The 12902-nt window shown below is 28.5% G+C and overlaps 1 protein-coding gene across 1 annotated transcript; it reads left to right on the top strand.

Annotated features, from left to right (window-relative positions):
- The first annotated feature begins 2331 nt into the window (after positions 1–2331).
- On the top strand, positions 2332–4391 carry LOC111306297 (transcription factor BEE 1-like). Its single transcript, XM_022904199.2, has 6 exons — positions 2332–2773; positions 2884–2994; positions 3085–3150; positions 3253–3321; positions 3397–3474; positions 3835–4391. The coding sequence occupies exons 1-6, from the start codon at positions 2381–2383 to the stop codon at positions 3925–3927; spliced, it is 810 nt and encodes a 269-aa protein (XP_022759934.1). The 5' UTR covers positions 2332–2380; the 3' UTR covers positions 3928–4391.
- The last annotated feature ends 8511 nt before the right edge of the window (positions 4392–12902 follow it).

Here is a 12902-nt window from a genome sequence, read left to right as displayed (position 1 = left end):
GAAAAGCACATTTTTGGGAGAGATTTTTATCTTATACTACAAGTTTCCCCATTAATTTCATCCACAAAAAATGTTTTCCCATTAATTTTTTTTTAGTATATAAGATTTTGAGCTATAAAATGGTAGTTTACACCCAGTCCCCTCCACTCCCAAAACTTGAAATTTTATCTCAAAATTTGAATCCAAAACCTTTAAACTAAAATGTAAAAGTCTTGATTTATTGAGTTAAAACATGAAATGCATGGTAGGAGTATACTTGTATGTCATTTTCAATTCTCTTATGGACCCAAAATTTATTCAATTGCAATTCAACCACAATCATCATACTTTTTATTTTTATTTTTTTTCAGGAAGTGGAGACAGCCTGCCTGCCTACAACTTCTATATTTCCATTTGTTTCCCCATTTGCAATTGGTACCTTACTTTTCTGATATGATTGCATGGCTCCTACAGAAACAAAGCCATTTGTCAGAACAGGACCATTATTGATAATCCTGTCAGGATTCAAACTAGCTCAAGCAGTAATGGATTTTTTCATCCTTGCCACATAATTACTAGTCTTTATTCCCTGATCAAATGGCACCCTCCTTCATTATCTAGCATACCATTACCACTGCACTGAATGATAGCCTTTTGAATTACCAGAAGTGGATCAGGCTTAATTTTTCATGCCTTCATCTGTATGGTAGTGATCAGTAAAAGACTATGGTTTCATTGATAGCAGTAAAAAAAGGCATTTCCTGGTATCATGAAGCTAAAAACATTCATGATAGATTTCTCATTTCAGTGTCTGATATTTTTTAAGATGGCTCAGGTTCGACTATGCTGTAAGTAGAAAAAAGTTGTATCAGACCTTTTCAGTGCATCACGACATCAAGCTACTAACATTGAGTCAGTTTTAGAATACAAAAACACTCAGCTTCTGGACAATCTCTTTGATCTTTTTGTACAAGAAATGTTGTTCGTGATCTCCTTTGTGGAATGATTGATGTAAATAGAACCTGAATCCTAAAGCTCATGTAATTATGATAACTTTCTTAGGCCAAAAACAGGAAAGAAAAAATGGGACCATAGAAATATCAGGCCACTATGAATTCAAAATCTAATAATTGGAAACCTGCTTGTAGGAAAAAGTTTTCTATTCTGCTTCACGGGCAATTGCTTCACTTTCTTGATTCCCATCAATTAGGGTCTCCCATGGTAGTTCCAAATTTTGATGAATGGTTCATGAACCAAATATTTTAGAACTGACATTATTAGTATGGTAGATGATTCTAAATATTTACCCACCCACCTCAAACTGAAGGATTGGACTGTAAGATCGAATTGCAAGATGGACATTTGAATCAAGCATGTTGATTTTAAATATATATAAAATATTATTATTTGAACTGAAAATAATTTTTGTTTTAATATATAATTTAGTTTTTATCAATTTTTATCCTTCTGATATTCTTTTTAGTTTATATTTTTTTATTGTAAGTCAAAAGAAACGTATATTATAATGTTTGATTTTGAAGATTTTTTTTTTAAACAGATAGATATTTATGGTTTGAACTTCGTAATATTTAATTTTAATAAGAAATGTAGTGAAGTTTTATGAATTTGAATTGTGTGATTATAATTTTTATTTATAATATTGAAAAGTTATTATTTAATTATGTATTTTGGAAAAATTTTAAAATTTAAAATCAACTTGAACCGCACTATATCGACTTTGCATGAGTGATCCATAGTTTGAGGATGTGATGTATCGATTTACGATTCAAAATTTTTAAGATCGATCCTGTATGAATGACCCACGATATTAGCTTTTGGACCGACCATCTGGATTTTGCACTTCCCTACATACATGAATAGGACTTTCTTTTGCAAATGCTTGATCCATGTGCCTGAATTGCTGACCACTGAACTGAATAGGTTTAAAATTCTTAAAACAAAAGGAAGGAAAGAAAAATAAAGAATAGAAGAAGAAAGAATGAATGTTATCTACTATTACTATTACCTTTATTTCCTGAAATTTAATATCTTTTTCTATGACAAAAAAAAAAGGAACTTTAAACCATATATATTCCAATGTTTGAACTCCACTTCAAAAATTACAATGGCCCATTTCATTATATATGTGTAATTTTCTCAGTGGAGCCTACCAAAAGAAAATTCAGGATTAGAAAATGAAACCTCCACTTGGAACTCCCATGTGTTTTCAATTTTACTTGATTGAAAAGCAAAAACAAAATTACTATGATACCCTATTTTTTTATGATTTGGACATGACAATAGCTTACTAATATGGCACCCCTATATATACCATAAATCTGTTCATAATAAATTCCATAATTGAGATCCATAATTTCCTTCCAGGATTGAAACTTTCTATATGGGTGAGTTCAGACAATATTTGCAGGGTTTTAGGCCTTCTCAGCTTATGTCAGAAATGGATATCAGCATGGAAATGACAAAGCAGTCTTCAGAGCTAAATTCAAGTCTATTGGAGAATTTCAGCACTGCAGACTTCTCTTTAGAAACCTTGTTGGCCCACCAACTACCTGAATTCCCAGCAAGCTGTACTTATAACAACCTTTCGAGTACTGTGCCTGCCGGCAGCCTTGGTGCAATACCAACTGCTCATACTGTTACGGTGGATGAAGATGTTTTTGTTGAAAGCAAGAAGAGAAAAGCAAATGAACAATCAACCAGCAACTGCCAAAGCATTTCTCCTGCTGTTTCCACAACTGAATTTGGAGGAGACTCCAATATCAGGAAAAAGAATGTATGTGATCCACTTGTTTCTTGAACTCTTCTTTCTTTTACAAATTTCAGTTCTCATCTTGATTTGAGGTTTGAGTTTTATGTGTCTCTTTGACATATTGATCCATTCAGAGATTAGGCAAAGGGAAGAGCAACAAGAAAGAGCCAGAGAAAGCAGAAGAAGTAATTCATGTTAGAGCAAGAAGAGGCCAAGCTACAGATAGTCACAGTTTAGCAGAAAGGGTCTTTTTCTTTGGTCTCAAAATGAATGACAATATTATGAAAATAATGATAATATGAGTAAACTATAACATTGATCATTTTCTTTATCAGGTAAGAAGAGAGAAAATCAATGAGAAAATGAGGTGCCTGCAAGACCTTGTTCCTGGATGCCACAAGGTAAAAATGTTACTGGATGCAAGCATGTTATTACTTGAACAAATCTTTACTTAGCTGTGAACATATGTGATTTAATATATGAGCTTATGGCTGGATCGACAGACAATGGGAATGGCGGTTATGCTGGACGAAATCATTAATTATGTTCATTCATTACAGAATCAAGTTGAGGTAAATCAACTTCATGTTTTTAGCTCTCAAGTTAATAATACCAACACTTTTGAACTAATGTCCTTCTTCTTCTAGTTTCTTTCAATGGAGCTTGCGGCAGCCAGTTCTTCTTATGACTTGAACTTGGATACAGAATGCATCAGAAAGGCACAGGTACAGAAAGATTAAGTAACTTCTGAAAGCTATCACCAATTGTGAGTGACAACTTTTTTTCCCTCTCTTTAATCAGACACCAGCCAACCTATTGAATGAAGTGTCCAATGTTGAATTTCTAATAAAGAGACATGAAATTGTATGTAACAAACTTAGTTTGACTCTCAATAAATGACTTGCTGCAAGGAAATGAACAAATGTCCTGTCAAAACCTGAACCATAGTTCAAATCTAGCAGACTGATTTCACAGATGTAATTTGGTAAACATTCGTACATGAGTAAGTAGAAGTAACTAAAACTTTATTCAAGTATTGCGTAGATTTAGTTAAATTGAGTGATTCTGGATGCTAAATGATGCAGGGGACAAATTCACATGTAGCACAACAGATGGAGAAATGGGCAAGAGATAGATATGGAGAACAGAATTGCTTCCATTGGACATGGCCACTTTGACTGCACTTTTGGCCATTACTTCTTGTTTGCTTATAAAGCACATGAATATGCTTCTTACCTCATTTTCGTGCAAATCAAATCTGTTTCCAGATACGATGGCAAATGTTTCATCCGCTTTCATACACGTTACATCTGTTTCTAGTTAGACGTCAATTGTCCTAATGAACTTATCACGAGGGGTTGAGTCCGAAATACCTGAGCATATCCCTATTTTTTTGGTCTCAATTAAGGGCTTCTTTTTCTTAGTTTTGTCTCTAAAACCTATTTGTGGCTTATAGCACCTTATGCACTAATGATGCTATGTCAGCTGGAGCAAGTTAGGCATGAACTGGCTTTAAACAGGACTGAACTTATGTATTTGTTTGTATTTTTCATGTCCATTTGGTGAAGTATTTTGTCAATTTATGAAATGAAACTTGATATTCACCCACCTTGATATAGACAGACTTGATATTCTCGGGTACAAATCAACTTTTTCAAGTGGCTGAAAACCATTGAACTAACCTCTTTTAATCCAATTTAAAATGAAAAAAAAAAAGTTTCCAATTAATAAGACAAGCAGTTCATTCAGACTCAATAGCATTCCTGCAAAGAAATGATAGGCTTGATAGCTATCCAATAGAAATCAACTTTGCTTAATTAGATAAATGCAAACCAACAGTCTTAGGACTGACAAAAATTAATGGGTCCAAACATATATTGATAAATAGAATCTCACAGATATTGCCAATTTATATGGTGAATGATTGAAATTATGGAGTATAGAATAATACTGAAGGGGCATTAAAGGTAAAAAAAAAAAAAAAAGACTACAGGTGCATTGCATCCAAATATTTGGGATTGGGAGAGGACAGCTTGAATGGGCCATATCATGTTCATAAGAAGATGGGGCAGTATTGGTTCTCAACATTGTTGATGAAAGTTCTATTAAATCTTTACATCCTTTTCTTTGACTCCTTTTTACAAATTTCACTTAGCCTTCTTCTGGATAAAATGCACCATTACAAAGACAAAATGTCCTGTGTTAACAAAATTAAGTAAGGTTTCAAAATTTACCATTAACCTCTATTAGTAAGTGGGTAAGTGTCACACACATATATATATGTGTGTGTACACAGAACACGCATATGTTCAATTTTTAAGTTTTTTCATAAATTAAAGGGTCGGACCTTCATACTTATGTCTGTCGCATATGTGTCAGACATGGATATAAAAAAAAATAAAGAATTAGAGCAACATAGTCTTTGGCTAGGATCAGTCCATCGAGCCTTACTAGGATTTGTACCGATACTGATCTCAAAATTAATCCACTAAGGTTTGGAAGAGACATGAAATTGTGTAGACAATATATTCTGTTTCTAATGCATGCTGGGATCAGGAGGACGCAACATGGCATTCCTAACTTCAAATGAAAGGGACCTGAAAGGGAGAAAGAAAAGGAAAAGCACTCTATCATATGCTAAACAGCTCCTTTAATAATGAATTCATCTTGGTTTTTCTTTTGTCCTTTTTTTGGATGGCTAATGGCTGATACTCCAGTCAGTTCAATGCTATATATGATTTAAAACGAGGCCTAATGCCTTCTCAAAAGCTTCTTCTTTTTTAAAACGATTCTTAAGTTTTTCTCCTTAATTTTTTTGGTTTATACAATGATAAAAATATTTCTTAAATTATACTTTAACAATTCAATGACTACTATATAAGATGTGATTTCTATTGGAATAATACTGTTAAATAAACCCTTGAATTTTACTCAAAAATGGAAATAAGTCACTGATTTTTTATTGCTTGAAATTAAAACTATTAATTTTTATTTTATTATAATTAGAACCTTAATGATATAAAATGCTCAATTTTTTGTTAAAATTATTATTTTTTAATTGGATGATTTAATTTATAAATTTATTTAGATGTGTTAAATGATAAATATTTGAGGAAATGCTATTTTAAAAATTGTTTGGAGAAAAAAAAAAAAAGGGTAAGTGTTATCTCTCTGTGTCAACATACCTCATTCAAATAGCGAGGTAGAAAATGTGGTGGGGTTTTGATTTGATCATTTTCAGGAGGCCTATTGCATGTTGTTTCTAGTCTTGTTTGCTAAGAAACCATTCACATTGAAAAGGTTATAGCAAGCTCGATCGATTGACAGTGATGTGCTAACCAAAAGGGTACCTTGAAATGACTCCCAAGGGATGTGTTTTGTGCCTACATGTGCAGCTATAGTCACACATTCCACTCCTTGTCTGCATTTCTGTAGGGTCTCTGCTTAGATCAAATGCTACATTATGGAAAATGCATCATTGAGTTATGTATCCTTCAAACAGGGCTTTTCCATGATATGCTGATGATTTCATAGCCATAATCACCAAATTGTGTTCCAAGCTGCCCTTATTAATTTGGTTGCATTGCAAATTTGCTGGTCCCAATGGAATTTTGTATTATCCATAGGTTTTGCTTTGCTTAAACTTGTTCCTGACAGTACTTTCTTATTCTTCATTTGGATGTACTGTGGGTGGGGATTTTCATCGTACTTAAGTCGCTAAGCGGCATTGTACCCCTCTTAAGTTGGAATAGTAATGGAACTCATATTCCTTTTATTTTTTTATTTATATACAAATTCATTTAATATTTATAATATCTGAATTTATTTAAATATTTATTTAAATTTAATATCATTATCCAAATTCAAATCTATTTAAATAAGCATTGTCCATTTAAATATTTTAATTCGTCAAAATATTTATTTATTTGAATTTTTTGTCAAAATATAAAATAATTTAAAATTCAAGTTCACTTTTAATTAATAATAAATAAGAGTTATTTTTTTAAAATCCAAATCTTCTACAAATATAAAATTTTATATATTTTTTATATGTAAATGGATAAAAGATCAGATACAGATTTGGATATCTATTACTATTCATTAAAACTTAAACGAATTTAAATATTGAATATTTAAGGAATATTATCCGTATTCACTCTGAATCCGTTACAAATAGTAAATTTTTTATCCGAATTCATTAATTATTCATTTATAACTATTCGAATCCGATATAAATGAATCAAATAATAATAAATATTCATTTATTTACTATTCATTATCATCTCTACTCCTAAGTAACATTAAGAGTGGGCATTAATCAATTGTAACCCAATTTAATTGACTAAAATCAGTTGAAATATATTAATTCTATTTGGTTTATTGGGTTTCAATAATCGGTTAAAGAAAATGGTTTTTTTTATTAATTTGGTTGGTTATCAACTTTTAAGAGTGATAATAATTTGTATCAAATAGAATTTGATTTAGGTTTTTTGGTCAATATATAGTATTGTGAATTTTTAAAATTCAATTCAAATCCAAATTGACCTTCCATTGAAACCTATTCGATCTAAATTGAATTTTATTAGTTCAATTCGGTTTGGTTTGGTTTGGTTCATCAATTATTAAATTTAATTTTTTTGTTTTTTTATATATAATTTTAATATGATTTTTAATATATTTAAATAGATTATATATAAAATAATTATTTTATTTTATAAGAATTTAAAAATGTATAAAAATAAATAAAAATCTATAATTTGATTCAGTTTGATTTTTTTCGATTTTTCACACCCCGATTCAAAATCTCATTTGACCTTAATATATATATTTAATATCCGAAGTTGATTCGAACCAAATAAAAAAATTATTCTGAACTATATCAAAGATTACAGTTTTAAATCAATTTTTGGTTTTCTCGATTTTTTTCACCTTGAAAATTAGTAGTTGAACAGAAAGTGGCCAATCTTATTAACTTATTTTTAAATATATTTTTAGGTATAATATAAATAATATAATTTGCATAGTATTTTAAAATCATATATGTAATATAATATATTATTTATTTTATATAATATCTAATGTTTATACCATGACCTGTAAGTTTGAGAATTGGATAAATGATGCAAAAAATAAAGTTGCTATTGATTATCTAATTGAATTTATTTTTTTAAAAAATATCTTAAACTTAACTAAAAATCTCTAAAAATAATAGGTTTATAATTTATAAAACAGAACTAGATTGGAATGCATTTATCTATAGAGAAGGTTTTAAAACCATAACAATGCCTATTGAATTAGTATCAATTAATCTTATATCATCCTAAATAATCTTAATTATAATAGTCTTTATTCCAATTTTACTTTATTTTTGTATAGTTTTTAATATTTTACTATTTAAATATTAAAATATGTCTAGACACTTTGATTGAACTTCTAAAGAATTTTTTGTTTTCAAGAGTATTCGAGTAATACAACAATTTTCTTGAAAAGGCTTCATAGTCTAATTTATTAAATAATCTATGAAAGATAATTTATTTTATTCCTTTTTCTTATTTACAAACATTATTTTCAAAATAAATGAAAATCCTTAGTATTAAAAATTTTTTTCCTGAAATTCTCCATTCACTTGACTAAATTTTAGAAAAATCTTTTCACTTAGAAAATTTTAAAAAAAATTACGCGAGTGTAAAATTCTTGAAATTTCATCATTGAAGGGAATTTTTATTTATTCAAAATTAATATAAAATAATTATACAAATATATTTACATTTAAAAATTTACAAAATCAAATTTTTTTTCCTCATTATTATTTTTCAACAAGAAATTAAATCATATGCTAATCAAATAAATAAATAATAACAGAATAAAAAGAATATTGAAAATAGAAATAAAAGAAAAATAAAAAACCTGAAAACTACAATCAGGTATTGAATTATAAAAAAATATTCTTATCAAGAAATTTCTAAGAAAATCACACGCTCGTAAAATTCTTGAAATTTTGTCATTTGAAAAAATTTCCATTTATTAAAAATTGATACAAAATAATTATATAAACATATTTACAATCAAAATTTTGTTTTCCTCTTTTTTTTTTAACAAGAAATTTAATCATATACTAATCAAATAAATAAAGAAGAGAATTAAAAAACATAATAAAGAAAATAAAAAAAATTTTAAAAGAAATAAAAAACCTAGAAACTGTAATTAGGTAGGCTCTAGTACATAGATCCAGGCAGGTTGGATTACGAATCCTAACTCCTTGAAACAGTTTCATTTCACTCTGTCTATAAACGCTAATCTTTTTTTTCTTTCCAAAATTTCCTTATTTTTCTCTCTTCTTTCTTTTTCTTTTCCTTCTCTATAAAAACTTAATAAAAAAAACTCTAAAAAAATCCTAGAAATGGATGACTTTTCCTAGAATCTGAGGCACAAAAATTCAACCATTGTTGAAAAAGTCAACTTCCACCCAGAAACTACCATGAATCCCAAATTTTGATGAAGCTCTGCCACCAAAAAATTTTAAATAAATCCAACAAAAATCTTTTTAGCCTTATTAATTTGTTGTTGGACTTAAATTTCCAAAAAATTCTAAAATCCACCAAATCTAAGCCTAAAATGATTGTCTAACCTAAAAAAATCTATTGATTTTACCCAAACAACACAAAAAATCAACCACAAACAATTTTTTTCCTTCCTTAATTACAAAAAACCTAAAAATCCTAAAAGAGATGAACCCAAAACTTTAAAACTCTTAAATCAATTGGCATCACATTGGAATTGACACTAAGAGAAGTTATGAGTTTGAATAAGTTTATGCACGGCCAAAAGCAGCGTGGTCTGTTCGTAAAATGCTAAATTCTATGTTATTTGCTATTTTGAATTACTTATTGATTGATGATATTTAGTGCTTGCTATTTAACTTTTCTTATAGTGATTCAAGTAAAAAAAATCAACAAAAAAACTTTAAAAGCAATAAAATCTTTTAAGATTCAATTTTGATCTTTGTATCTTTTTTTTTTTTTTTGTAGGAATTTTCAAAGTTATATTGAACTTGAGCTTTTTTTACTTTACCCTTGATTCACAAAACCAAATTTTGATGACATTTTCAACATTTATTATTTTTCCAAATTTTCAATTTGGGTTTTTCTTTTCTCTTTTCTTTTAATGAAATTCTTTTTTTGTTTTGACTTTTTTACCTTTTAACTTTTTTTTGACTAATTAAAATATAAAAATAGAAGAAGATAAATAAAAATAAATGAAAACACTTTGGGGCCTTTTAATTTTTGGGCTTGAAACCTAATTAATTTAAAAACAACTTTAAAGCCTAATATCAAACTAAAATTCGAGGCCCAAGAATGTTTGAAAACTCTAGACAAAAGGAAATATCTACCATTATCTCTTTTTATACATTTCTTATGAAACAAGAATTATGTGAAGGTAAAAGACAACCATTACATTTGGGTCTAACTTGCAAAATGAAATTACAACTTTAAAAATTAAAAAAAGCTCATATTTAATAAAGGTTTTGAAACTTTAAAATTTTGAAAGCTTTTTGTTTTTTGTTTTGACTTTTTTACATTTTGACCTTTTTTTAATTAACTAAAAAAATAAAAATAGAAGAATAAATAAAAATAAATGAAAACATTTTAGGGCCTTTTAATTTTTGGGCTTAAAACCCTATTGCAAAATTGAAAAACAACATTGGAGCGCAATTAATTCAAAAACAATTTGAAAGTCTAATATTAAACTAAAATTCGAAGCCCAAAAATGTTCAAAAACTCTAGACAAAATGGAATGTCTACAGTTGTTTCTTTTTATGCCTTTTTTATGAACCAAAAATTATGCAAAGGTAAAAGACAACCATTAAATTTGAGTCTAACTTGTAGAATGAAATAGCAACTTTAAAATTTAAAAAAAGCTCATATCTAATATAAGCTTTGAAACATTAAATTTTTTAAAAGATTCAGTAGGATTTGTATTATGAACTTAAAAGATGATGTGAAGAACTGGTGTATAGATCAGGGAGTTCTACTTGACATGGTATTTAATTTTTTTAAGCAAGTGTATTTTGCAGAAACTTCAATTGAAGATATTGATGCCTTTTTTCCTAAGTCATGATTCTCATTTGACAAACATCAAATCCTTTCTCTCATTCATATTGAAGTTGGTGGTGGTTCCTAGAAAGCTATTTTCTTATTTCAGTTTGGACTTGGTTTATCCCATTTATTTTTGCGGATGATTTGATTTTATTTGGAAAAGCTTCAAAGTCTTAATGCTATGTAATGGTTGGTTGTTTAAATGCCTTCTATGCTATTTTGGAAAAGAAAGTTGATTTTCAAATATCTAAATTTATCATATCTCTTAATGTTTAAAAGATTAGATGTGGTTTATCTAATCTACTACAGGTATGCAATATTCTAATGAGTTTGGTACTTATCTTGGAGTTTCTATTCACTCAAAAGTTTCAAAAAGTACTTATAGCTATTTATTGGACAAGGTTAAGAAAAGACTTTCATTTGAAAGGTGAATCAACTATTTTTAACAGAGAATACTAGACTTGTACAATCTATTTTTCGTATGATTGTTGATTATACTATGCAATCAACTAAATTACTGATTTTAATCACTAAAAAGATTGATGCTATTAATAAATACTTTATTTGAGCTCTATTGAGGACTCGTAGAAAGTTCTTTTGTGTGTTGGGATAAAGTGTGTTAACCCTAATCGGTAGGTAGCCTTAGTATTAGGAAAACAATGGATATGAATAAGGCATTACTCTTTAAAATTGGTTGGAAATTGGAAGAAGATAATTCATATATTTGGGCATGTGTTTTGTAACTTTTTTTTTTCATCCTACTATTAAATAGGAAGCCTCACATACTTCATAAAGCATTTGTTCGACCAATGAGCTAATGAAGAAGGGTTGTGTAAAATTGGTTGGCAATGGACAAAATACTCTTTTTTGGTATGATAAATGGCTTGAAAGTAAAGCTATTGGTGAATCTTGTGAATCTTTAATTAATGATCAATGTTAGTCAAATTTCATGAGTGATATTTTGGATAAAAATGGAGTTTGGAATTGGCCAACATTGTCAATTTTTCCTTTTGATAATCTTAATCAACTATCTTTGATAAGTACATACTAAGAAAGATAGGGTTATTTGAACAACTTTTTCTAGCAAAAAAATTTTCATATAAGTTAGCTTATAATTTTATCTTAAGGGACTCTAATATTAATTTTTGTTGGAACTAGTTTTGGTAATTGGAAATGCCACCTAGAGTCCACTAATTTCTATGGTTTGTGATTCATAATTGAATTCTTACTTGAGAAGCGTATGCCATACATAGAATTTCATTTTCAACCCGATGTCCAAGATGTAATGTTAATTTGAAAAATATCTTACATGTCTTAAAAAATCAACATGAGTCTCAATTGCTTTAAACTATATGATTGCATGGAGATCAATTGGATAAATTCAGTTCTTTGCCTTAACAAAATGGCTAAAGATCAACCTATTTAATAAGAACAAGTTGATTGAGAGTTTTTAAATGAGTTCTTTGGTAAAATGAGAAAATGTTGCAAATAAGTGAAACAAGATGTGTCAGAAAATGGTATAGAGAAAGACTAAAGCAGATTTTGAGGTATTGAATGTAGTGGTAGGATTAATAGATGGTGAAACAAAGCTAAGTGAAAAAGAGAATAACACTAAAAAAAGGATTTAAGAAGAGAAAATTACAAAAAGAGTTTGAGAAAAAGTTATGAAGAATCTATCAAGGTCTCCAAAAGTCTCTCAATGAATTATGGAAACTTTTATTTATAGGTTTCTAGAATAGGAGTTATATATCTTGAATATTGAATAATAATAATAATAATGGTGAAATTGACAGTTATAAAAGATGTTAATATATTAGATATGAATAATGGTTAATAATAAAGAAAATTGGTCATTACAAAAGGTGTTAATGAGAGTTTAATTAGCTTTTGGTGATAGGCATAGTGAACATAAAAGTTCACTATATGTTTTAAAAGAAAGAAAAAAACACTCATATTTTAAAGAAATGTTAAAAGAAGACCTCTTACTATCTTATATTGGATCCATCAAGCCAAACTCTTTAAAATATCCCAATAAATGAACTAACCTAAGAACCATA

Source organism: Durio zibethinus, chromosome 21 (assembly GCF_047325235.1).
Source record: "Durio zibethinus cultivar Kanyao isolate XHJ-2024 chromosome 21, ASM4732523v1, whole genome shotgun sequence".
In the NCBI taxonomy this organism is placed as follows: Eukaryota; Viridiplantae; Streptophyta; class Magnoliopsida; order Malvales; family Malvaceae; genus Durio; species Durio zibethinus.
Note: the sequence above shows the minus strand (reverse complement) of the source record. Positions and strands in the feature narration are given on the sequence as shown.

What these genes read in the sequence shown, in the direction of transcription:
- LOC111306297 (XM_022904199.2), top strand. Translation starts at nt 2,381, where the DNA reads ATGGGTGAGTTCAGACAATATTTGCAGGGTTTTAGGCCTTCTCAGCTT. An exon ending in CCAATATCAGGAAAAAGAAT is followed by an intron (nt 2,774 to 2,883) that starts GTATGTGATCCA and finishes TGATCCATTCAG; the next exon opens with AGATTAGGCAAAGGGAAGAG. An exon ending in TTGTTCCTGGATGCCACAAG is followed by an intron (nt 3,151 to 3,252) that starts GTAAAAATGTTA and finishes CTGGATCGACAG; the next exon opens with ACAATGGGAATGGCGGTTAT.